Below are 25,202 nucleotides of genomic sequence, written 5' to 3'. Positions count from 1 at the left end.
CCGCCGAGCGCGGCGGCAGCGGGCGGGAGGAGCCGCCGGCACCGGCAGAGCCGCGCCCCGGGCCCCGCCAGCGGCCGCCCCGCCCGGCCCCGGGGGCGGCGGGCCCGGCACGGCCCGGCCATGCTCGGCCTGGACGTGTGCGAGGCCGGCGGGCAGCTGCTGGAGCTGCTCTGGCTGGCGCTGTGCTACCGAGGTGAGCGGCGGCGGCCGGGGGGCAGCGCCGGGGGGCATTGCCCGGGAGGGAGGGAGGGAGGGCGGGCATCGCTCCGAGTGCCAGTCGGTTAGCATCCCCCGGGGGCCCGGTGCATCCGTGAGAGAGCAGCGCCCCGGGCCCGGGGGAACCGGAGCGTCCCACGGGGGAGATCCCCGCTGTCCCCCTCGCTGCCTGTGGCACCTGGCCCAGGCCACCCTGCCCTGCCACCCGCGGGCAGCCCCGAGTCCCTGGGCTGGGAGTGCCCCCGTGCTGCCGTGACAGCCGAGGGGCAGGGCCGCGGGGGGGGCAGAGGGGCAGCAGGGCCACTGCTGTGTCCCCATCGCTGCCACTGCTGTGTCCCCATTGCTGCCACTGCTGTGTCCCCATCGCTGCCACTGCTCTATCCCCATCGCTGCCACTGCTGTGTCCCCATCGCTGCCACTGCCCTGGGACCCACAGCTTGGCCAGACCGACCCCGAGTGTTGGCCCTGCGGCCCCGGGGCTGAGCAGGCAGTGTTCTCTGCCCCGTGCTGTATTCCCAGCGTGTCCCCCGGGACGGAGTTCCGGGGGTTTTGGGGAGCTCAGTGCTCGCAGTCACAGGCGTGGGGTGGTGATGCAGTGGGCAGGGAGAGTCAGGGGCTGTGGGGACATCAGCCACGCTTGTGCCCCCCGAGCAGTCTGGCAGCACCAGAGCCACCGGAGCCACCATCCCAGCGATGCCTCTTTGCCCTGCGGCGCTGCTGGTTTGGGTTTGGGGTGGGAGATGGGGCCGGAGGGTGCCCAGTGGGGCTGGAGGGACCGTGGGGCGGTGACAAGGATTTCTCCGGGTGACACCAAGGGGCCCTGGGGGCTGGAGGGGTCTCCAAGCGCCCCCCAGAGCGAGCCCGCGGCGCAGGCACCAGCTCGCCCTGCTCCATGACCGTGCGGAATTCAGCCGGCGGCGACACCGCGGCTCTCAGCCGTGCCACCAGGCCTTGGGGACACCGAGCCCGGCAGCCTGGCCTCGGCTCCGGCAGGGCACCGGCCTGGCCTCCCCGCGGGACTCCCCTGTCACAGCCCAGCCACCCCCTGCCCAGCGGAGCCTCCGTGCCGGGGGCAGGGGGTGTCCCCGGGGTGTCCCCGGAGCTGCCACCGCCTGTCCCCCGCAGACATCATGGCTGACAAGGAGGGGGTGACGCTATCGCTGGAGGAGGAGGAGGAGGATGCCGACGCGGCCCTGGCGTACAAGACGCCGGAGAAGAAGAGCCTGCAGGAGATCCAGGAGCTGGACCCGGGGGATGAGAGCCTGCGGAAGTACAAGCAGGCGCTGCTGGGTGCCATCCCCGCTGCCGTGGGTAAGGCTGGGGCTGCGGGCGGCTTTGGGCACCCCGGCGGCCCCAGCGGGCTCGGGGAGCTCGGGCAGGGAGCGCCCCGCGGGGCATCCCCGGCGGGGAGGGCGCATCCCGGCTGGAATCGCCCGTGGGTGCCGCCCGTGCCCCCCACCCGCGCACAGAGCCCGGCATTCCCCGCCGGCAGCGCCGGGGCCCGGGGACCCCGCAGTTGCCGTGGTTACGGGATCACCGCCGCAGTTTCCATAGGAACGGCCACGGGGAACCGGGAAATTCATGGGGATGACTGAGAGGAGCGAGCGGCGGGGGCGGGGGTGGAGCACCGGGGTGGCACCGCTGCCGGGGGGACCGGACCGGGCCCCCATGGCCCCCACGGGTCCCCACCCCGGGCCGGGGCTGCTCTGCGCTGGGGGTGCCCGGGGAGCTCCACGGGCCCAGCTCCATTCATGTCCATCCAGGAATTCATCCAGGAGGGTGAAAACTGCGGGGGGAGAGCTGGCACAGCAGCGGGGGCATGGGGGGCACCGTGGTGTGTGTGAAAGCCGGGGCAGGGCAGGGTGGGCTGAGGGGTGAATGAGACCAGTGCTCACCTCAAGGGGTGCATTCATTGACTGCACGTGCTGCATCCTCATCCTCTGCTCCCCCTTGTTCTGCTCCCGAGCCAGGGAATGGTATCCCCTGGGAAATACTCATGTCAGGGTCCTTTAAACGTGATCTTACCCCAAAGGGCAGTGGTGGGGTGACCTGAGGTGCACCTGCTCTCCTGTGCCCTGCCTGGCACTCACTCACTTTAACACCCCACCACGGACATTGTGGCCCTTCCCACACAGCCACGAGCAGCCCCTTGGCTCTCTGGGATGGAGGTGATGGTGGGGCTGGCCATGGTGGGTAAGGGCTGGGCCCTGCTGCTTGTCCCCAGATGCCAGCGTGCCCAACGTGCAGGTGACGAAGCTGACGCTGATGTGTGAGCAGGCGCCAGGGCCCATCACCATGGATCTGACAGGTGAGCCTGGGGACACCTCGGGGGGAGGAGGAGGAGAAGGGGGAGGAGGAAGAAGGGGTGCTGGGCTGATGGTCCATCTGCCTGTGCAGGAGACCTGGAGGAGCTGAGAGGCCGGGCCTTTGTGCTGAAGGAAGGGGTGGACTACAGAGTGAAGGTGTCCTTCAAGGTGAGGGGAGTGCGAGGTGCTCTGCTGCCCCCACACCAGGGGTTCCCCACCCTGAGGGGTCCTTGTTACGCCGGGACCCTGCCCCACAGTGTCCCTCCTGCCACCCATGGGTCCCTGCTTGTCCCAGGGTCTCTGCCTTGGCACATCCTCTTCCACCCTTTACCCTTGGGGTCCGTGCCCCTCTGGGGGTCTCTGCCCACCCTGAGTTCCCTCCTGGGTCACTGCCACCCTGGGGATCCTTGTTGTCCCCACGGTTCCTGCCACCCCATGGTTCCTGCCACCCCAGAATCCTCGCTTCTCCCAGAGATCCCAGCAGTGCTGCCTATCCAAGGGTTTCCTAGAGGTCCCTGCCCCTCCTGAGGGGATCCCTGCCATCTCTGAGTCCCTGCCCCTCCTGGAGTTACCCGCCAGCCTGGAGTCCCTGCCACCTTTGATGCTGCTGAATCCTGACATCCTGGAAACCGTGGATATCAGGATTCCAGGGGTCCCTATGCCGTGGGCACAGTCCCCAAGTCCCCGCTGCCTTGTGCCCGCAGGTGAACAGGGAGATCGTCTGCGGGCTGCGCTGCCTGCACCTCACCTACCGCCGGGGCCGGCCCGGTGAGTGGGGCTGGGGGCTGGGGCGGGGGCTGGGGACCCCCAGGGCACCCCGGCCCCGCTCACCCGTCCCTCTGTCCCCTCCCGGCCCAGTGGACCGCGACGTGTTCATGGTGGGCAGCTACGCGCCGCGGGCCGAGGAGTACGAGGTGGTGACGCCGGCGGAGGAGGCGCCGCGGGGGTGGCTGGCGCGGGGCTCCTACCGCGTCCGCTCGCTCGTCACCGACGACGACAAGGCCGAGCACCTGAGCTGGGAGTGGGGCCTGTGCATAAAGAAGGCTTGGGAGGACTGAGCCCGCCCCGCAGCCGCTCCCCCGCGCTCGGGGCCCCGGGGCCGCCGTCCCGGCGCCGCCGCGCTCGCCCCGGTCGCGTCAGGGGTTCGGGGGGGTCCCTTAGCGAGTGAGAGCCCGTGGTCGTGGTCTTCGCAACCAAAGTTATTTTTAATTGCTCTTTTTTTTTAAACCTCGACGCCCGCCTGGTCCTCACGGCGTGCCCATCGCCGGGGCCGGGGCTGTGACCGTGCCGTGGCGGTGCCGTGCCCGGTACCCGCCCGCTCGCAGGCTGTGCTCTTCCATCGCCATTAAACCCTACAGACTGGTCTCTTACTGGTGTCTCTGTGTCCCCACCGCCTATGCCTGTCCCCTGCTCCCTGTCCCCTGCTCCCTGTCCCCTGCTCCTTGTCCCCATCCCGCTGGCCGGGCCAGGTCTCCCTGGCGGGGACGAGCTCTGGAAAACGCCACCTGGTCCCGCTGCCTTATCGGCCGGGCCGGGCAGCCAGTAGCGGAGGGCCACGAGCCCCAGGGGACAGGCACAACCCGCCCCCAGGTCCCTTATCTGCGTCCTTCTCCCTGGACAACATCTCCAGCGCCGGCACCATGCGCGGCTGCGGGTCCCGGCTGGTTTGGCTGCTGGTGCTGTCGCTGGCCTGGCTGGGCCCGGCTTTGGGGGGCGAGGATAAGGATGAAGAGGTGATAGAAGAGGAGGAAAAGGAGAAGAAAGAGGATGAAGTGCTCTCAGATGAGATCAAGGAGGAGGACAATGTCCTGGTGCTCCATGAGCACAACTTTGCCCGTGCCCTGAGTGAGCACCAGCTGCTGCTGGTGGAGTTCTGTGAGTGCCCAGGGCGGGCAGGGCTGTGGGCAGGGCAGGAGTGGGGCAGGGAATGTGGGTAGGGGGATCGACCTGGCTGAGTGTGGGCAGAACATGGACATGGACACAGGTACAGCAGGGTACAGACACAGGAGGTGGGGTGGGCAGGGGCAAGGCTGTGGGACAGAGGGACAAGGGCACAGGCCATGTGACAGGGCATGGGATGGGGACAGACACGCGGAGCAGGGACACAGGCAGAGCATGGGTGAGGGTGCTTAGCATGGGCATGGGACACAAAACATGGTGTGGGTGTGGGACAGGGGCACAGGCTGCGGCCCAGTGGGCTCACACAGCCATTGGGCTGTCCCCACACCTGTCCCCGTTATCAATGCTGTCCCCTGCCCACAGACGCGCCGTGGTGTGGGCACTGCCAGCAGCTGGCTCCTGCCTTTGCCCAGGCAGCCACCGAGCTGAGGAACGAGTCCAGCCCAGCCCGGCTGGGCAAGGTGGATGCCACGGCACAGACAGCCCTGGCCACTGAGTTTGGCATCACCTCCTACCCCACGCTCAAGCTCTTCCGTGATGGCAACCGCACCCACCCCCTGGAATACACCGGTAGGGCTGAGGCTCCACACAGTGTCCCTGGCAGCCATCGAGGGGGACACTGCCATGGGCCTGGGGTGGGTGGCAGAGGCTGATGGTCGATGGTGGCACTGTCCTTGTGGGTGTCACAGGGTGGTGATGGTGAGAGGGGTGGCCCATGTCCTGGTGATAACGGACAGGTGACAGCGTGATGTCTGAGGTGGTGATGGTGGGCAGTGCCACGGTGCTGTGGCGGGTGGCTGAGGCTGGTGGCACAGGGAGGGGTGGCAGCCTGGAGAGGGGTGTGAGGTGACATCTGTGTGCCAGGCCGCAGGGACAGCCGGGGCATCGTGCTCTGGATGCAGCGCCGGGCGGGCCCCAGCGCCACGCTGCTGCAGGACACCGACACCACCGCAGCCTTCATCGACTCCCGGGACCTGGTGGCCATCGGCTTCTTCAAGGTGGGCTGGGGCTGGCTGGGGCTGGATCATGGCCATGGCCTGGCTGTGGCTGTGGCACTCACAGGTGGCTGTGCAGGACCTGGAGGGTGAGGCAGCCCAGGCGTTCTTCGAGGTGGCTGCAGAGATGGTGGACCTGACGTTCGGCGTGGCAGAGGCAGCTGAGCTCTTCCAGGCCTACGGGCTGTCAGCTGACACCGTCTGCCTGTTCAAGAAGGTGAGGGAGTGACAGGGGAGTGGTGGGACCATCCTGCCCTCCCCTCAGCCCTCACAGGCCCCTGCCCTGGCAGTTTGATGAGAGACAGACAAACTTCCCTGTGGACCCGGCACGGGGGCTGGACACGGCCGAGCTCACGCGGCTGCTCCGCGTCCACAGCCTGCAGCTGGTGATGGAGTTCACCAACGAGGTACAGCCCGTCCCCAGCCCTGCCACTGCCCCCTGACAGCCACGGCTGCCCTGCCCTCATTGTCCTCCTCCTCCCCAGACCTCCAACCAGATCTTCAGTGCCAAGATCCCCCATCACATGCTGCTCTTCCTCAACAAGTCCTCACCGGAGCAGCTGTCGCTGCAGGACGGCTTCAGGGCAGCTGCCGGTGGCTTCAGGGGTGAGGTGAGGTGGCCCCATGGAAGGGACACAGAGGGTGGCTCTGGGACTCCCCAGGCTCAGTGTCCCCCATTCCCTGCCCAGGTGCTCTTTGTGGTGGTGGATGTAGCCGGGCACGGCGCCAATGTCCTGTCCTTCTTTGGCATGACCGCTGCTGACGCCCCCACCCTGCGCCTGGTGAGGATGAAGAACAACCGCAAGTACCAGATGGAGCAGGACAACTTCTCGGAGTCGGCCATCCGCACCTTCATCCAGGGCGTGCTGGATGGCAAGATCAAGGTGAGCCCTGCAGTATGATGGGCTCTGCCCTGTGGGGAGAGATGGGCTGTTGGCTCAGGAGCCCAAGGATGATGGATGGTTGTGTGGTGAACAGCAGGGACCTGTTTGCTGATGCTCCTGCTGCTAGGCTTGAGGATTTGGGGGTTTGTTATGGGCAAGGGGACAGGAGACTGCTGCCGTGGAGACACACAGAGCTGGGATGGCAGCAGAGGGGAAGATGTGGTCCAAAAGGCAGCGCAGGAACACACTCCAGCCTGCACTGTGCCCCAGGGGCCTCTGGCACTGCTCAGCCCAGGCTGTGGCTGTCCTGACTGTCCCCACAGCCTCACCTGCTGAGTGCAGAGCCCCCTGAGGACTGGGACACACGGCCTGTTAAAGTCCTGGTGGGGAAGACCTTCGAGCAGGTGGCTTTCGATGAGACCAAGAACGTCTTTGTCAAGTTCTGTAAGTGCCACCCACGTCCCTCCCTGAGCTCTGCCATGGGGCTCAGCCCCTCCAGGACAGCCCCAGCCCTGTCCCAGCCCCCTGCTCAGTGTCCCCACCCCACAGATGCACCATGGTGCCCCCACTGCCAGGCCATGGAGGCCGCCTGGGAGGAGCTGGCCGAGCGCTACAAGGACCGCGAGGACATCGTCATGGCCAAGATGGACTCCACGGCCAACGAGCTGGAGAACATCACCATCCACGGCTACCCCACCCTGCACTACTTCCCTGCAGGGCCGGGCAGGAAGGTACGTGTGGGCACCGGTGGGGCCACCAGCACCTGGGGGACGGTGGCACCCTGAGCACCCTCTGCTCCCATGGCTCCAGATGATTGAGTATAAGAGCAGCCGAGATGTGGAGACCTTCTCCAAGTTCCTGGAAAACGGGGGGACGCTGCCTGAGGAGCCTCCGGTGAGTGAGGTCAGGGGCTGGGGGATGGATCCTGCAGGATGGGACAGGGACAGGGTCAGGCAGGGAGCGTGTGTCCCCCCATGCCTCACTGCCACCTTCTCCAGGTGACCAAGGCCCCTGGGAACGGCACGGGCAAGGAGGACCCGAGTGCGCCGCGGACGGACGGATCCCGGGATGAGCTGTGAGCCCTGTCCCACTCAGGCATGTGCTATAAACCACCTGGAAACAATGTGGGCTCTGCTCTGTGTCTGTGTCTATGTGCTGGGAGCAGCCACCTGCCCTGGGCACACAGCAGGGCCTGTGTCCTCCTGGGGCAGCTGTGCCATTGCACTGATCCTGGCAACCCTGCAATGGCACCAGGTGGCCAAGGAGCTCTCTGTGCTGCAATGGTGGGGTTCAGGTGATGGGGGACCAGCTGGGGTCTCTCCTTCACGACACACCAGACCCAGGCAATCCCCAGGAGCTGCTGTCACAGCCAAGGCAGGCAACATGGGGTTCTACTGGCATGTAAGCCTGGCTTGCAGCCTCTGGCAACTCCAGCACTGTCCCCTCTCTGCTGAGCCATTCCTTCAGGGGCAACATGCTGGTCCTGTTGGGCCAGGATGTGCTCAGCCACCCCTCCAGGGAGCTCAGAGCAGCCCCAGTCCCACCCTGTGCCCTTCACCAATCCTGCCCCATCCTCTGTCTATCCCAGAGGCTGCTGAGGGCCTGGGCCTGCTCCACAGGGAAGGAAAAAAAGCAGCAGGCAGTGGGATGTGGGGTTTTATTTCATTTTATCCAAGTACCTTTGAAAAGATCATTGTACAAGTCAGCACATGAGAATGCAGAGGAAATGCTGGGGCTGCACGGCCACTGTACATATTTACAGGGACCCCCCAAAAAAAAGGGGGGGACGGAAATCCCGGGCACGCCAACACCCTCACCAGACACACCACCATCAGAACCTCAAAAAACGGAGCCAAACCCCTCGCGACAGTTCCCGGGCTGAAAACATTTGCAGATTTTGCTGGACTTCACCCAGTGCTTTAGGCAAGTCCAGCCCGTGTTTAAAGGCACTCGGTGAGGTGTACAACAGGCACAGCCCATCCTGGCACGGTGCCCTGGGCTCCTGGCAGTGCCACACTGCTGGGGCTGGGCTCTGAGCAGGGCAGTGCCACCCTGGGCCCCCGGGCTTTGGGGCAACCCCTGGGTGGGTGGGCAAGGGCTCCTTAAAGGAGCTGGCACAGAGCAGGGCTTGGGCTGGGCGAGGAAAGGATGGGGGAGCACCAGCACAGCCTCAGCTTCCTTGCAGCTCAGTAACCCCAGGAGGCTTCCCAGGGCTGGAAACTGGCATCAACCACCCCCTGGTGCAGTGCCCTCCTGCTGCCTCCCCTGGGACACACAAGCTGACAAAAGATGCAGGCTCATAAAGAGATGTATTTTGCCTTCCCCATTATGGCTCTCCTAAAGAGAGCCCTGCCTAAAGCCAGAGCTTGGACCCAGGGGTCTGGGCATGTCTGCACCAGGCACAGAGGAGTCAGAACTGCAGCACGCTCCTGGGAAGCAATCCCTTCTCCATGGGGACACAGGGGACACACAGGAGTGTGCAAGCTGTGGGATGCCAGCACCCAGCCTGCCACCCTGGCCCTGAGCTGCTCCTTGCTCTGTGGAAGCCCCCAACAGGCACTGACCCTTCTATCCCCTGGGGATTTACTCGGCTGCAAGGAAGCTCAGGAGGAGAAAACAAGACCCATCCTACCACGTCCAGCAGCTGAGCCTGCCGAGGGGGCCACAGGTGACTCCTTCCAAATGGCTCAATGATCTTCACAGCCCCTTTGGAGTGGGGTCACCCCTTCCAAGCCGGTGGGGTGAGGGCAGCTCTACCCCGTGGTGCTCCAGAGCCATCCATGCTGGGAGAGCAGGGCAGGGTGCCAGGAAAGCATGGAGCAGCCGAGTCTGATGGGTGGCTGTACACTTTGGGTGAGTTCTGCAGTACCTGTATGTTTTACATTTACATAAGAGCACTGTGACATTGGAAATATTTTCCTTTTATTACAATATATCAAAAATATGCAGCTTTAGTAAACAAGGTCATATTACACTTTCTAATGCACTGTACAATGCTACATTACACTTATATTCGGTATGGAGAGGGAGCCCAGGCTCCCACTGGCAGGTTTGTGGGGTGGAAGGGCATCCACTGCCATCCTGGAGCTTGCCCAGATCCGTGCTGAAGGCAGAGCTGCCGCCCTCTGCCCTGGGCTTGCCTGGTGCCCGTGGTGGCAGCTCTGCCCCAGACCTTCTCCTCCGGTCCCAGAGTCCTTCACAGTCCTGTCCTCACTGCCCTGGAGCCTAATCAATCTTCTCCACCTTCCCAATGATCTTCTCTTCAAAGATGGGCAGGATGGTGTCATCCTCCCGCACCTCCTCGAAGACCACACCACAGTCGAACTCGTCGCTCACTTTCTTAAAGTAATACCTGAAAAAAACAGAAATGGGGAAGGGGGAGAGGGAAAAAAATGCAGATGAATGGTCATAGGGCACCATGAAGGGTCATAGGGCATGATCCCCAAACCTGGGTGCAGCCCTTCCATGGCTCTGAGCTCGTGGAGCACAGGAAGATACTGCCCCAGACATGGAGGGCACTGAGGCCACACTCCTGCCCTGCCCTCAACAGTGACCACAGAAAGTGGTCAGGATCCATGTTAGCACGGTCAGGAGCTCCAGCCCTGAATCCAAGTCCATTCACAGCTCTCCCAAAAGCAGTGGACGAGGCATCTGTGTTGGTGGAGCATTTCTAGGCAGGCTTTCCCATGGCAGCTTCTATTGGAAGCAGGAACTTGGAGAGCTCCACACCCCACATCTGATGGCTTTAGGACCCTGGCAGGACCCAACCTCCCTGTCCTCACCAAAGGGAACTTTGAGAGGAGCAAAACCACCTCTGAATTTAGAGGGTCCCCAGAGCATCACTGAGCATTGACTGCACCTGCCCAGGAACCCGCAGGGCAGCTCAGCAGCTCCTGCTGTAGGTGCAAACCATGATGCAGGACATTTCTGCTACAAAACCCAACCTCCCTCTCCCCCGCTCACCAGCCACATCCCCAGCACAGCACGCCCTGAGGAAGCCCTCCTGATCCACCCTCCCCTCTGTGGGGACAACTCCGCTGTGTCCTGGCAGTGGCATCTGCCAGGGGTCACCAACAGCTGCTGGCAGGCTGGGAGCAGCCCTTACCTGTAGTTCCCTTTCTTGGTCAGCAGCTCCTTGAACTGTCCCAGGGTGACCACGCGGCCCTTGACCAGCGTGCGGTAGGGGATGGGCTCCCCACAGAAGTAATAGGCCACCACGATGTTCTCGCAGGGCTGCGCCGCGCCGCTGCCCGGCCTCTTCTGGGGCTTCAACCTGCTGGGAACACACACAGGGACCTGCTCAGGGCCAGCCAGGGGCTCACAGCCACCCTGCTGGGCACCAGGCACGGCTCGGGGCTGCTGGGTGAAGGAGCAGGTCAGGAATGCAGGGCAGTCCCTGAGCAGTGCCTGCTCCCACCGGCAGCTCTTTGGGCATGCAGATACACACCCAGACTGGTCAAGGAGCACTTGGAAAGGCTGGACGAGGCCCCCCTGGGCTGGTGGGAGTGCAGGGCAGTCCCTGAGCATCGCCTGCAGCTCTCCAGGCACACAGACACACACCAAGCTTGGTCAAGGAGCACTTGGAAAGGCTGAACGAGGCCAGGACACAGCTACAAGGAGGGTGCAGGCTCTAACTCAGCCCCCTTGTGCTGTCTCCAGGCTTTGGGAGGGTACAGCCCTCCTCACAGCATGGTTTGGGGAGTCACTGGCACAGCAGCCCAGGCCAAGGCAGCAGAGCCAGGTCACCATCATCTCCATCACCATCTCACCATGCTCCTGGTGCCCACCAGCACACAGGACATGAGCATGCAGACAGTGCCCAGACTGCTTGGGATTATTGTCACCATGACCACAACAGCCCAGCAGGGCTTTCCAGTGGCCCACATCTGCAGGCAGGATGTTCCTGCACCACACAGCTGCCCATGGCACCTCTCCCAGAGTACCTGGAGGTCGGAGGGGATGGAGCTCCCAGCATGGCATGTCCTGGAGACTCTGCTGCCTGCCCTGTCCATGCAGGGTGCCGAGGCAGCTGCCATCCCCAAAACCTCAGTGACTTTGCACCTCCTTTGTTTTCCCAGCTCTCAAAATGCTGGTCTGGTCTTTGCTTCCAGCCCACACACCAGGTTCAGCTTTGTGGTGCCATCACTAGACTGAAACTGTCAGCCCAGCCCTCACCCCATTTTCAGAGACAGACAAAAGCAACAATAATTCAGCTCAGGGTACTTTGCCCTTCTCAGAGCCTTTCATCTGGGGTGCTGAAAACCCTGCACAAACATTGGAGCAGCCTACACAAATTGGTACCTTGGCATGCGTGGTCTGAGCCAGAGGCAGCCTTCCCTTTCAAAGTCACATAAAACACATTTGGCAGCTTTAAAAAAAAATATTTTAAAAGCACACTGGATAAAAAAAGATGATTTTGTATATACATGACTGGAAAGTTGCTGTAAAAACCATAGAATCTGCCAAGCACATGAGGTAATCGCAGTTTTGGAAATGACTCTGACCTTAACCTTTAAACAGTGGCTGGCGGGCAGAGCACCTTTTCATGGTGTGCCCACATAAACACTGGCACTGCAAACCAGCACCAGACGCAGCCTTTCCTCCTCTTCCTACAGGCATGAGAGGTTTAAAGTTCAGCTGAACAATCTTCCGGGTGCCTGCTCTGCCTGGGAGAGCTTTGGGGAAGATGCAGCACCCTGAGAGGGAAGGGTCTGCTCCTGGTGCCAGCAGAGCTCCCTGAGCCTCTCCCATCCCTGTATCAAAATACAGGATGCCCTTTAGCTAGAAAAACATTAAGGAATTGAGTCATCCTTGGAAAAAAAAATATAAGCCATTTAAAGGGAAAATGGGTCATAAATTCAGGCAAATTCAGTGAATCCTGTGAGCCAGAAGTTAATTGAAGGGGTTTGGAAAACCTCAAAGTCCGTAAGCTTCTCTTAATCCTGGTAGAGACAAGCCATGACTAAGAGAGGGCTGTTGTGTGCCTGGGGACATGGGGACAAGGTGATGAGCCTGGAGCAGGAGCAGAGCTGCTTCCTCAGGGCTGCTGCTCTCCTTGGCCTGGGGAGATGGAGAGGACAGAACATCCCTGAGCTCTCCCAGAAGCAAGAGGGGACTGTGCCAGTGGCTGGAACTGTCCTTCCTCCTGCTGGGCACTTCACACCTGGGAGGCCATTCCTGAACATACTCAGCCTGACTCCAGTGAGATGTGCCTTGAAAATGACGCTGAAGCAATGCCCAAACATGATCCTGACACACAAAGAAGGGACACTGACCAGCCTTTAGCTCCCTAAGCCTTCCTTTTCCCCCTTTTTGAAAATGAGGACTATGCTTTCCCTTTTCCACTCAGTGGAAACTTGTCCAGACTGCCATGACTTCTCAAATATGATGGACAGTGGCTCAGACACTTCATCCACCAGTGCCCTCAGGCCCTGTGGGTGGATTTCATCAGGTCCCATGGACTTGTGCACCTTCAGGTTCTTTAGATGGTCTCAAACCTCATCCTCTCCTACTGGGGGTGGCACTTTTCTCTCCCAGTCCCTGCCTTTGTCTGTGCCTCAGGTGCTGTGGTTGGAGCACTCAAAGCCTTGGAGTAGCTCAGCCTTTTGCAGGCCCCAGGTAAGCAGCTCTCCCATTTCCTCCCAGACAGGGCCCACATTTCCCCAGTGTTCCTTTTATCACCAATGTACCAAAAGATGATTTTCCTGTTGCTTTAATTCCATCAGAAGAACTCACACACACCCCAAACTGCAGCCATGGAGCTGTGGCAGGCTGAAGCAGAGCTGATGAATATGGAATCACTGACACAGTGATTACATTGTACATCCACTGACAATGTAATTTTCCAAGAGCTCCCCTAAGGAGAATGAAACAACAGAACTGTCTCCACTTTCGTCATTGCCAAGAGATCTCCTGAGACTTTGGCTTGCACATAAAGGCCATCAGAGCGACTCTGAGCCCTGCCTCATTAAATCTGCCACCTGCACCCATCTCCTGGGTGTCAGTGTGACCCAGAAACACTGCCAGGTACCACACCCTGCCCCTTCTGAGATCACCTCCCACTGCTGTGTTTGTCACAAGCACAAAATACCATCCAGCAGGGAAACAGCAGCACTCATCCCCCTCACTGCATCTGCATCCCAGTCCTGACCCAAGCTGTGCATCCCACCAGGGCTGGGACAGGGAACCCTGTCTGGTCTGGTTTGCAGCACCAATCCAAGCTTGCTGTGATGCAAAGGTGTTCAGCTGGCTCCAACTCAACCCTGGGGCTGGAGAGCTCTGGAAAGCCCAAAATGCACCCAGCAGATGTTACCAACCACCAGTTCTGCTCCTCTTCCAATCCTGGGCCAACACAATTAATTCCAATTCATGCTAAATGTTCTCCCTGCTTGCAAAAAAATCCTTTCTGTGAGGAGCTGGTATTAATTACTACAATCCAGCTGTGAAATGAGAGTCTGAGCTACAGGAAATGGCTCAAAACCTGTCTGCCCATGGAAAGGAACAACCTGCTGGTCACTGGGACACCAATGCTGGGCCCTGGTGTGCTGCTGGATCTGCAGGTCATTAGCACTGGATGGTGAATCCTGAATGTCTTGCCAGCAGCAGCCAGGTTGCTATCTCAGAGATCAGGGTGAAATAGGGAGAGAAATGCTTTTTCTGGAAGGGTATTTCCAATCCCAGCACAGTCACTGCAGGTGCCTCAGTGATTTTCAGTGGGGCAGGGCTGCTGGCAGGGGCAGTTTGGGGGGCAAGGCCACTGCTGGGAGGGCTGTGCCACAGGGGAGTGGCTGCAGAGCTGGAGAACCGTGCTGGCAAGGCCAGTCTGGCACAGTGTGCTCTCCACCCACAGCCAGCTCAGCTGGAGCCTCAAGGACTCCTCTGGGCTCACCTCCACCTCTCTGTGCTTCCCCAAGGCTACTGACAAACCTGGGACACTGGCTCCAATTTCCCAGAGCTCTCCAAAGCTCCTGACTGGAATAAATGGTGTTTTCATGGGAGTTTCAACTTTGTTCTCACTGAGCTGTGGGATCTGTTTCAAGGTGGGCTCCTGGGCTAACCAGAGCAGGAGCTTTCTAAAAAGCTCAGGTGTGCTGCAGCTGTAGCAGCCAATCCTACCAAAATCCAGCAGAGAGATTTCAACATCCAGAAATCTTTGGCTCCCTGGGGACCACTGTATCCATTTTTGCCTGCTACTGGACACAGACACATTTACTTTTCATAAGCAGCTTCCCACTGGTGAATGTCACTCTGGTTTTCCAGGCCTGGGGCAGGGCTGGGGGATCAGTGCATCACTGGGAGAAGAGCCAGACCTCATGGAGAGGCAGTGGAAGTAGAGCAGCCCAGCACTGGGACTGCTCAGCCCATCCTGCTGCTGGCATGCCTGGCATTTACCACTCACCATGGGCTCCCTCTGTAAGCCACTCCTATAACACAGGCCAAATTAGTGTCAAAATATTAATTGCATAGCCCAGGCTGCTCTTTTCAAAGTGTGGACAGGCATTTCTGGGGAAGGTGCATGAATTTAGTACAACTATAAATGACTCTACTAATAAACCCCATCCAATTACACACGCCAAAGGTAGATCACATAAACTTGGCTTAACCTGGCTTGGGAAAGCCCTCTAATTACCTGGCCTTCAATCAATGCTCTGACATGAATACACAGAAATCTGCTACGTGGTCACTGCAAGCAAAAATAACTGCAGCCTGTCAATTAAGAGCTTCTTTTTAAAATTACATTTGTGTTTCTACCGGTCAGACCACAAAGTGTCAAGTTTTCAGAGGACAGCTGGAGAGCTGTGAAAGGTTTTTAATGGACAAAGTGCTTTTAGCTGTTAACAGTAATTATCTAGCACTTCCAAAACGCTTTTCACCAGAGAGCTCCATGTGCCTTGCAAATGATGTCTCCTGAAAGATAACACAGAACAGGGAAATGAGCTCTGCAATAGCCATTAAGCTGAGTCACAGGAAGATGCAGTGACTTGGATATGGTCATGCAGAGTCAGAGCACAGAGCTCTCATCCAGAGGCCACCAGCAGCCCTTGCTGGAAGCTTGTGTGAGATGGAGATAAAGAGCACAGACAGATTTGTCTTCTGCACTTAATTCTGCTGCATCCTGATGAATTCTGCTCCTGCAGCAAGCTCTGAAGTCATTGTGTGACTGTGAATGAGTGGAGAGCCAGCGAGCACCAGGGCAGAGAGCTGTCCCAGCCATGCCCCTTCTAGATGTGCTCCCCCTGCCAGCCTCTTCCCATCCAGCCACAGATCACAAGCCCATGGCCTCAAGGTGGGCTTTGCCATTGGCACCACGTCAGAAGGACAGAGGAAGGCTTCTCTGACCTCTCTGCATGCTGGAGACCAGAGCAGAGGCCATGGCCATCCCTCAGAGCAGTCTCTCCCAGCCCTCCCACCCAGAATCACACTGTATCACCCTACCTTTGCTTAAGGGGGAGCTTTCCAGCCCTTTTCTCCTCCTCTTCCAACCTCCTGCGAGCTTCCTCCAGCTGGGTGAGAGGGTTGGGGGCCGGGTTGGGTGGCATGGTGGGGTCCTGGATGAAGGGGTGGGAGGGCTGGACGACGTTGCGGAGCTGGGCGCTGACCCAGGGGTGCACGGTCACCGGCCGCTCGATGGACAGGGGCCGCACCAGCTCGTGGGCCAGCTGCTTCTTAGCACCTGAAGAGCTGCACACAAACACCAAGGGTTCACATGGAGCACTCACATGCTCTGCACAGACACACAGACACTCCCAGATGGATCTGCTGCTGGATACAGGCACCACTGGGAAGCTCTCCACAGCACTGCGTTCAAGGGTGCGACACCAAAAATCTAAAGGAGATTTTGAGCAAGTCCTGAGACCAACCCTGAAACAAACCCCACAAATAAATGTGAGGGCTCCCATCAATCCCATACATTAAATGAACTCAGGAAAAGGCAGCTCCATCTTTTGTGGCATTCTCCCACAGGATGCCCTCCCCTGCCTACCATGTGCCATGTTATCCACCTCGGAACCACAGCAGCAATTTCCAAGATTCCCCTTGGGTTGCAACCTCCTGCCTTGGCCATGAGTTATCCTTCAGAAACAACAGCCCTCATAGCCCCCAAGTAATCCTCAGCCTCCCAAGGGTCTAAACCCTTGTGTGGTGGATTCTTGCCTTCCCAAGATGTCTGGGAGGAAGGCAGCCTGCTGACACATCTCCCTTGTGCAGGGGGTGCAATGCAAGAGTGTTGTTATCTCTTGTTCTGCCAGCCCTTACCCATGGTTTGTTTTCTTATGCCTGCTGATCTCCTTCTCTCCTTCTATGATCCACTGAAGGATCTTCTGGTTTTTCTCCACGTCTTCAGGAGATCCTGGCATCTCATAGTTGGCACCATCACTTTTCCCTGAATCGGTCTTCTTAACATTCCTTTTTGAGAGCAGACTTGCTTTCCCACTGCAAGAACAAAGCTTGGGACATTAGTGCTTTGCTTATGCCAACCACCAGAGGGGCAGAGGATGGACACACCTATCTCCAGACATGGACACATCTATCTCCAGACATGTTCCACAGCTCTGCCAAAGCTCAAACCACCCATACCACAGTTCAGGCTAAGAGTAAGACTGCCTGGACCTGGGTACAGCAACTTCTCTGCCCAACAACCTGTGGGGAGAGGAAGGCTCTCCTTTGGTCTCCTGCCATGAGAAGGGCTGTGTTAAATCCCCAGCTCTTTGCTCAAGCAGAGGTTATCCATTGTCTGTCTCTCTATGCCTGACCACTGCTTGAAACCTGGGTCCTTCCTATCACTCCCAGGTTCACTGGTACCCCAAAACTTGACTTGCCATGCCCAGAGTTTGCTTCTCACCCTCAACTGAACGAGGCTTCACCTCATGGTGGAAGATCACAAGCCCAGCCACCTCAACCACCACAGGTAGAGGGAAGCCAGGAAAGCCAACACTCTGGCTACCCCTGTGGCTGCAGCAAAGGCTCCTGCAGGAACACCATGGCACACACAGCCACGTGCCCATGCTCAGGAGGCCATGCAGGATTCCTCTGTGCTGGCTGTCATTCCACGAGATTCCCACTGTCCTAATCATCCTCTTGCTTTAATGCTCAGGACCTCACTCCTGCATGGTCACTAAAAACACAGGAAAAACAACCTGAGCACCACAGAGGAGCAGCAGTCCCCCGGATAACTTTGCTGATTTTTTTTGGAAAAGCCTGGGGAGGAATTACAGATCTACAAAGGCAGGGCAAGCTGACAATGTCTTTGCTTCTCCCAACATGAGGACTATTGGGTATCAAATGCAACTCCACAGCATCAGGTTCAGTGCAAATAAAATAATGCTGTTTTCTGCAGCTTGTCATTGACCCACAGACACAGTCATGGGGGGCTGGGGGAACAGAACACCAGCTGGGTTCAACAAAGAGCGAGAGAAGCCACCACAAGAGACTGCTGGCTGCCAAACAAGACCATTTGGATGCAAATCCTTGTCTTGTGAAGCTTCTAATTCAGGGACTGCCAGGAACTGGGAGTTTGTGCCAGAGGAAGGACAGCTCTGAGTGTGTCCTTTAAAAATCTCATTAAATATATGCTGTAGCTGCTGCTGAAGGAAATCTTGTGTCTAGATGGGGCTTTGGGTTGGCCCAGCATGGCCATGCTCATCTCTGGTGAAGCAACAACCCTTTCCCCATACAGACATGGTGGATTTAAGTGCCTCTCCCTCCTGAAGAGCAGTTTGCTTTGGCTGCTCTGCACTCTGCCTCCCTCCTGCCACCCCAGAAAGCTGATCCTGACTGCTGCAGACCCAGAAACCTGCTTCACTAATTGTCCCACCCCTGGTACACTGCAAAGAAACATCCCAAAGCCTCAGCCCTGCAGAGCCAGACACCCTCAGGGTGAGCACAGCTTTCCCTGTGGCTGCTCCATCCCCATCCCTCACCGTGGGCAGCCCTGAGCTGCACTCCCACCTTTGCAGTCACCCTGCAAACCCTGCCAGAGAAAAGGAGCTCCCCCCTCTGCCTGCAGCATGGAAGGGATGGAGGAATTCAAATGGCCAAGGCAATGCAGCCAAATGGCTTTTCTGGGCAGAGGGTGCCCTACCCTGGAGAACATCCCCTTGGGACTGGCTGCAAGGGCAGCACTGCAGTGCCCACTGCTTTGTCAGGAAGAGAAAGGAGCCCTTCTGAATGGGTTCAGCCTTGCAACAAATAAGGTAGGGATTTTTGTCCTCTCATAAACACCTTAAGAGAGCTGTTTCTATTACCCAGACCTCAAGGCACAGCCCCAACACCCAACTCCTGGTGCATGGAGAAGCAGACCAGCACCTGCAATTTCTAAGCACCTCCACTCCTTTAAGGAGCAGAAAATCTATTTTAGAACCAAGGCCAATAAAAATCCTGGTTAGAGAGTGTCTTTCAGTACCAGATCAGAGATAAAAAGGACTCTATAAAGGTTATCAGGGCATATCCATTTCTGAAGGGGAAGAGCCCTCAAATGACATCACAGCATAAGCTCTCACAGGAAGAGGCTGAGCTGCTGTTTCCCTGCCATGCTACAGCCTGTTCATGGAAGAGCTTCCTACAGAAGTCATGGCTTTGGGAATCCCACTGGGTGTTCCTTGACTCACCTGTAGCCTAAAGAGTCCATGGGGACAGGGGCCATGCCCAAGTTTTCACTGTAGTTTCGTGACTTTGTTGCATAGTTATGAGAATCTACATTCCAAGCAAAGCTGTTCTGCACTCGCTGCGTGGCCTCAGCCTCGATCTGCTCTTTTGGTTTCATCATGCTGTGGTGGTGGATGTGGTGGTAGACATGTTTATGGTGGTATAAGTTAGCTGCATCCAGTTTCATTCCTGATTTTGTAGCGTGCTTGCCATGCCCTGGAGGAATTGTTCCCAGAGTCCCTGGCAGCTTTCCCAAGTGGCCACTTTCTGGGGACCGTGGCTTAGGAGAGTGACGGCCAGGTCCTGGAGATTGGCAGCCTGGGGTTTTCATCACACGCTGCACGTGCTCATCCAGGATGCTCTCGGGGTTCTCCTCATGGGCATCTCTCATCTGCATCCCAGCACAGCCCATCTCAGCATAACGAGGAGCAAAGTGATGGAAGGCTTGGGCAGAAGGCATCTTGTGGCTCATGACTGAGGGACCAGAAGAGATATCTGCATCCTCACCCTCTTCTTCCTGCAAGAAACACAGGGACACTCAGAGAATGACAGCAGAGTGGTGGAAGGGGTCCCTAGTCCCACCTTTTCTTCCCACTGCTGCTAAGCTTAGGCCAGGCCTGGTATAGTCCAGTCAGATCTAGAAAACCTTTAAGATGATGGAGATCCACCATCCCTCTGGATGTCCCAGACTGACAGGATGCTCAAGCCAAGCCTGTGCAGTCTGGGTGCCACTGAGCAGAGCAGCTCAGATCTCTGTATCTGCTGCTGGAGCCCCCATTAGCAATGTTCTCCACACATCACCCAAGGAGCTGTGCCAGGCAGCCCACACATCACAACCATCCTTACAAACACAGCTGACAAAGATAACAACTCAACTGGAGCAGGCACAGCCTTACTCCAAGTCCCCTGAAGGTGGTTCTGCAACCACCAGCAGCAGAAACAAAACTTACCACAGAGTACCTTCAGCTTCCTACGTGCCTTTGGTGAGGCACTGCTTCAAAGCCCATCAGATAAAGCCCACAGCTACAGGATATGCAGCAAATCAGTTCTGAGTCAGGTGAGACCAGGGGGGTTTTCTCACCCAAATGACTGTTTCACAAGGTAAAGCCAAGACAAGGCTTGTAACAGGAGGGAGCAAGTGAAGGTCGACAGCTGCATGAATGGTTTTGGAAATCAAACATTGATTTCTCCCGGGCATGCTAAGGCTGGAGTGAAACACTTGGTGCAGATAAAGAAATAGGCTGGAACTAACTGCTTGTTCCTGCAGCTCACACTGGTCTGGGACATGCTGCTAGTGACTCTTAAGTCCTTGCCAGGAAGAATTAAACTCTTCCATGCTGACAGCCACAGTTTTGATGCTGACGGACTACTTTACGCTCCAACACAAACTCAGGTATTTATGAAGTTTCTCTATTGGAAGTCAGGATTCCTATTTGTTTTAATTACATAAGCAGGATTCCAGTGAGTCCTTTAATCCTGCTCTTTTCCTCCTTTGGCCCAGTACAGAATTCAGTTGCAGCCCAGGGTATCTCTGCCCTGCCAGATAAATGCATCTACAGGAAAACACTGACTCCCATCAGCTCTGCCTGTCAGATGCCATCACCCAGCACTTGCTAACCAGCTTCAAAGTCTCAGCTGCCAACCACACAGCAAGAGAGCAAATAACAGGCTTCCTCCCAGTGTCACACCTGGGGGCTCAGGCCTGAAGCAGGGACAATGCCAGGCTTTGTAAGCCTGGGGATGTGACACGATGCTGGTGTCTGGAGGGGACACAGCACTTACAGATCACTCTGAGGAGCTTCAGAGGCACCTTTCATCTACAGCCACAGGCCACAGCTCGCCAGCCACCAGCCCTGGGCACTGAGCTCAGGGACAAGGCATGGTGAGGGATGTGCTGATTACATCCCTGACACTGAGGAGAGCATTTATCGGCAGTTTGTGATACCCAGTGACACCCTCTGCACTTGGGAGGCTTTAGGAGCTGATACCTCCCAGGCTGAAACACCAACTGATGTGCAGGGCAGGAGCTGACCCTGGCACAGATCCCTGAGGAATGGCAGCATGTCCTTTCAGCTCAGCCCAGAGCTCTGGCAGTGCTGTCACACCTGAGCAGGGTGGCATGAGAGTGAGAACCTAGGCTGGTGCACCCAAATGGGTGCCTGGGATTTGGGAAATCCTCTGGCTGCCCAGAACTCCATCTTGCAGGTAATGTGGACTTTTGCTTCAAGACTGAAATCAGGGTGAGCTAAAGGGAGAAAAGGCTCTCTCAGTTCATGTTAGCTCAGCTCATCTGTGTCACTGAGCAGATCTGGAACCCAAGCAGGACTATAAGCAGGAGCAGTTGCTCTTGGGGTGGATCTATGGGGACCTGCCTTACCACCCCCCCAGCACTGGCTTCAACCTTCCATGAAGCAGGAACACCCCAACAGTGACACAACAGCAGTCAATGAAGGAATTTGGGTCTTTATCCCAACCTGCTGTCTTTCCTTGAGCAGGACAACAGTTTGAGTCAAGGTTGTAGGAATCAATCCTGCTGAATCTTTTCACTGCGCTCAGACTGCAGTGAAAAAAACAACACACATGGTGTGGGCTCTGGAGCTGTGCTCTGGGACCTTGCTGGGGTGAGCTGGGCATGGCCTGGCAATGAGCTGGGCAAAGCTTGGTGGGGATCTGGGCAAGGCCTGGAAATGAGCTGGGCAAGGCCTGGAAATGAGCCTGTGGAGATTTGGGCAAAGCTTGACAGCAAGCTGGGCAAGACCTGGCAATGAACTGGGCAAGGCCTGGAAATGAGTCTGATGGAGATCTGGGCATAGCTTGACATTGAGCTGGGCAAGGCCTGGCAAGAAGCTAGGAAGAGCTTGGCAGGGAGTTTGGCACAGCTTGGCAGTGGAGTTGGCACAGCCGGGCAGTGACCCTGGAACAGCCTGGCAGTGATGCTGGCACAGCTGGGCAGTGACCCTGGCACAGCCAAGGAGTGATGTTGGCACAGCTGGGCAGTGGCTCTGGCACAGCTGGGTAGTAGTGCTGGTTGGCACAGCCTGGCAGTGATGCAAGCACAGCTGGACAGTGACCCTGGCACAGCCCTGGCAGTGATGCTGGCTCAGCTGGGCAGTGATGCTGGCTGGCACAGCTGGGCAGTGATGCTGGCACAGGCTGGCAGTGACGCTGGCTCAGCTGGGCAGTGACGCTGGCTGGCACAGCCTGGCAGTGGTGCTGGCACAGCTGGGCAATGACCCTGGCAGAACTGGGCAGTGATACTGGCACAGCCTGGCAGTGACCCGGGCGGGCAGGCGGCTCTCGGGGCGGGCACGGAGCCCCGCTGCCATCGCCACTAGATGGTGCTTTGTGGACACGCTATTGTCACTGAGCTGCTCCAGCAGCTCCAACTCCGCTGAGTGCTGAGCTATTTTTACTCCCAGCAGGGCTGGGGGTGCCCTTCCCTCTGAACCAGGAGCCCAGAGCTGCACGGATGAGCCACAGGCAGCGATTCCTCGCTGGAATCCTCCTCCTCTGCCTCCCCCCGGTCCCACCCATCAGGCTGCTGCTGCTGGGAAGGGAAAACAGCTCTGCTGAGCACCAGAGCCTCTTCCATCATCATGCAAATGATCTCTAGTCAGGCAATGTTTCATGTTCAAATACTGAGAATCTCACCGGTGGCTTTGTTTCCCCCCTGGCTTATTTTCCATTTGTTCATTTCAGAGTGATCTGTACGATTCAATACTGATCTCTGTGACAGCAGATTCCATTCATGGACACGAGGCTGAAGAGTCTCAAAAACTACTATGGGAACATGCACATCCTCTAATCTTCTCCCACGTTTCTCAGAATAATTAGTGAATTCAGCATTTGCTTTTTTGTAAAGCAAAAACCTGACAGTCTTTTCAGTGAAAGGCATTTGGCTTCCAATCAGATGCCTCCTCTCAATGTTACTGCATGATGAGGCTTTGAAAGGGAACCTGCAGGCTGCTCGTTAGAGGGGAGAAAAATTCCTTTCCCCTGGCTTTTGCAAAATATTTCCAGCTTCTCTGTTAGGCTGGTAACTGCCCAGTGTGACTAATGCTCCTGGTTTTCTCTGTGCTGCTGTGCAGTGAGCCATGCAGACCTGGGAAGAGGTTACCCTGCAGCCCTGGTGTTCAGGTCACAGAAAAAAGCCCTGTGATCTATCAGGATTCCAGTTCTCCCTCTTGCTGATACCAGCAGCTCCTGCACCTTGAGTGCTGACCTAAAAAAGCTACAATTGCTTACTCTGAGTTTTTCCTGAATGGCTAATGCCAGATGCCAGCCAGTCAATGAAATACATTCTGGAGACAGCAAAGAGGTTTAATATATAGCATTAGTGGGAGTCCTGGGTTTAAAAATAGATTAAGTCACACAAAAATGTGTTTAAACAGACTTAAATATATTCTCTGGCACATAGGTATTTGCTGATTTTATGGTATTGCTACTGGCAGCTTCTTCAAGGAGGCAGAGGGCTGGGATAATGTAATTTAGTGCAGGTGGGGGCTGCAACAGAGCCATGGGAGGAGGAGGAGGAGGAGGAAGTGAGTTCTAGGACTGTGTTAGCAGAAAATGCTGCTGATTACACTGCCTTTGTCTAGAAAGCAATAACCAGACAGGAGAACAGTGCAATTCCAGAAGAACAAGAATCTAATCCCAAAATAGCACCTGGCTGGCCTTTTCTGGCGGGATGCAGAGGTGGAGGGAGTTTGCTGGAAAACACCTGCAGAGGGATGGGACCTTACAGATCCTTCTGCCTTCCTCTGTTCTCTGCATTTGAAATGCAGATGCAGTTTAAAGCCAACACTACAACCCACAGCTTTTTCCTGTTCAAAGAGCTTCCAGATGAGCATTTTAAAATACTCCAACGGGGCTGAAGGTTCTTTCCTGGAGGCCCAGAAGCTGAACCTCCCTGAAAGCACAGAGCCAGCTGAGGCAGGCAGCAACACCTCTGCTTTAAGGGAGGGCTGCAGGTTACAGAGCAGGTTACACTGAGCTAGTGACGCTCACTAATACCAGGGTGTCCTCTGGGATCTCTCCTCTGTCCCCACCACAAGATGTGCAGGTACCCATGAGATGCAGTGCCTCAGAAGAAAAGCTATGGTGTGTTAACTGCTCAACAAGGGTCTCACACAGGGAATTCCAGATGACCAGGACCTCACTCTCTCCCTCCTGGAGCTGGTCGGGGAGCTAAAGGCCTTGCACATTTCCCATGGTTCATCTAACAAATCCTCAGGCTCTGGGGCCCCAGCAGCAGCAGCAGCAGGACTCAGCACTCAGTGCCACTGGTTAGGCATCCCAGTGGAGTCAGTGTGTTAATTCTGCCCAGGAGAGTTGTCCAATGCCACACCTGACCACTTCCAAAATTTCTAGGGTGTGCCAGGCAGTGATGGGCAGAACCCTTTTGGCTGTGGTAGAAATGGCCTGATAGCAGACACAAACACCTCCAAGCATAACATCATCTGTCACCTGGTTACTGTTTGTGGGGGAAACAGAGATCACACAAGGTGAACCCCTCTACACAGTCCCCAGGGATTGCTCACAAACTCAGGAGAGCCAGGGTACCAAAGAAAGCGATAGAGAGCATCCCCAGCCCCTGAGTGATGGCAGAAATGGGCACTGCTGTGCCATGGCTGGGATTTTACACAGGGAGGGAGCACTGGAGCTCACAGAGCCCTGCATGGGTGGGGGAACAGCACTGTGGAAGCTGCAGGAGCTACAGGAGCCTCCAGGAGCCCTGTGGCACCAATGCCCACAGCAGTGGAGCAGGGAATTGGCCACCCCAGCTGCTTGCCCAGCAGCTGAAAGCTCCCAGTGGCACAGGATAAGCAGAGTGCCAGGCTGGCAGGGGAGATGAGGAGATCACTGACCGCTCGGACGCGTTTCAGGCGCTCCTCTAACTTCTCCTCTGCTTCACGTTCCTTCTGCACCTCCTCCAAACGGTTGATCAGCTCTGCAGCAAACTTCTCTGGCTCCACGTGGATATCCTTTGGCATTCGGTAGGTTCGCTGCAGGGAGAGCACAGCACAGGATCAGGGAGGAATCCCAGGTTTCTGGGGAGCCTCTGAGAACTGGAAATGCTGGTTGCTCTGCTGGGAGCTGGGGGAGGACAGGCTGGCAGGCACTCAGCTGCAGCTCAGCACCTGGGGGCTTGGAAGCTGGGCCACCACCTCCACCAGTTCCTCAGCTGGCACCACACACCACCCTGTCACAGACATGTTTTAGGAAAAATCCTTTCTTTGGGATTTTTTTCTCTTGAGAAG

The 25,202-nt window shown here is 57.3% G+C and overlaps 3 protein-coding genes across 5 annotated transcripts in view; 2 read left to right on the top strand and 1 right to left on the bottom strand.

Annotated features, from left to right (window-relative positions):
- Window positions 1–83: 83 nt before the first annotated feature.
- ARHGDIG (Rho GDP dissociation inhibitor gamma) lies at window positions 84–3,892 on the top strand. Its single transcript, XM_058035831.1, has 6 exons — window positions 84–193; window positions 1,342–1,527; window positions 2,441–2,524; window positions 2,614–2,690; window positions 3,227–3,290; window positions 3,381–3,892. The coding sequence occupies exons 1-6, from the start codon at window positions 121–123 to the stop codon at window positions 3,578–3,580; spliced, it is 684 nt and encodes a 227-aa protein (XP_057891814.1). The 5' UTR covers window positions 84–120; the 3' UTR covers window positions 3,581–3,892.
- An 88-nt stretch (window positions 3,893–3,980) lies between these two features.
- PDIA2 (protein disulfide isomerase family A member 2) lies at window positions 3,981–7,423 on the top strand. Its single transcript, XM_058035832.1, has 11 exons — window positions 3,981–4,397; window positions 4,785–4,991; window positions 5,286–5,419; window positions 5,496–5,633; window positions 5,707–5,823; window positions 5,902–6,027; window positions 6,106–6,300; window positions 6,624–6,744; window positions 6,850–7,031; window positions 7,111–7,194; window positions 7,299–7,423. The coding sequence occupies exons 1-11, from the start codon at window positions 4,163–4,165 to the stop codon at window positions 7,377–7,379; spliced, it is 1,620 nt and encodes a 539-aa protein (XP_057891815.1). The 5' UTR covers window positions 3,981–4,162; the 3' UTR covers window positions 7,380–7,423.
- A 537-nt stretch (window positions 7,424–7,960) lies between these two features.
- AXIN1 (axin 1) overlaps window positions 7,961–25,202 on the bottom strand; it is a 79,516-nt gene continuing 62,274 nt past the window's right edge. For 2 of the 3 annotated variants that reach the window (XM_058035781.1, XM_058035780.1), the window contains exons 5-10: window positions 24,810–24,947; window positions 18,906–19,459; window positions 16,555–16,731; window positions 15,736–15,981; window positions 10,406–10,576; window positions 7,961–9,652 (exon numbers count right to left, since the gene is read on the bottom strand). In XM_058035781.1, the coding sequence (XP_057891764.1) occupies window positions 9,526–9,652; window positions 10,406–10,576; window positions 15,736–15,981; window positions 16,555–16,731; window positions 18,906–19,459; window positions 24,810–24,947 (1,413 nt within the window). In that variant the 3' untranslated portion in view covers window positions 7,961–9,525. The remainder of the gene's footprint in view (window positions 9,653–10,405; window positions 10,577–15,735; window positions 15,982–16,554; window positions 16,732–18,905; window positions 19,460–24,809; window positions 24,948–25,202) is intronic. The other variant, XM_058035782.1, reaches the window with a different exon arrangement.

The sequence above is a fragment of the Melospiza georgiana genome, chromosome 16 (assembly GCF_028018845.1).
Source record: "Melospiza georgiana isolate bMelGeo1 chromosome 16, bMelGeo1.pri, whole genome shotgun sequence".
In the NCBI taxonomy this organism is placed as follows: domain Eukaryota; kingdom Metazoa; phylum Chordata; class Aves; order Passeriformes; family Passerellidae; genus Melospiza; species Melospiza georgiana.
This window is presented reverse-complemented; position numbering and strand designations above follow the sequence as displayed.

What these genes read in the sequence shown, in the direction of transcription:
- PDIA2 (XM_058035832.1), top strand. Translation starts at nt 4,163, where the DNA reads ATGCGCGGCTGCGGGTCCCGGCTGGTTTGGCTGCTGGTGCTGTCGCTG. An exon ending in GCTGCTGCTGGTGGAGTTCT is followed by an intron (nt 4,398 to 4,784) that starts GTGAGTGCCCAG and finishes CCCTGCCCACAG; the next exon opens with ACGCGCCGTGGTGTGGGCAC. An exon ending in GAACGTCTTTGTCAAGTTCT is followed by an intron (nt 6,745 to 6,849) that starts GTAAGTGCCACC and finishes CCCACCCCACAG; the next exon opens with ATGCACCATGGTGCCCCCAC.
- ARHGDIG (XM_058035831.1), top strand. Translation starts at nt 121, where the DNA reads ATGCTCGGCCTGGACGTGTGCGAGGCCGGCGGGCAGCTGCTGGAGCTG. An exon ending in TGCCATCCCCGCTGCCGTGG is followed by an intron (nt 1,528 to 2,440) that starts GTAAGGCTGGGG and finishes GCTTGTCCCCAG; the next exon opens with ATGCCAGCGTGCCCAACGTG. An exon ending in CTACCGCCGGGGCCGGCCCG is followed by an intron (nt 3,291 to 3,380) that starts GTGAGTGGGGCT and finishes CTCCCGGCCCAG; the next exon opens with TGGACCGCGACGTGTTCATG.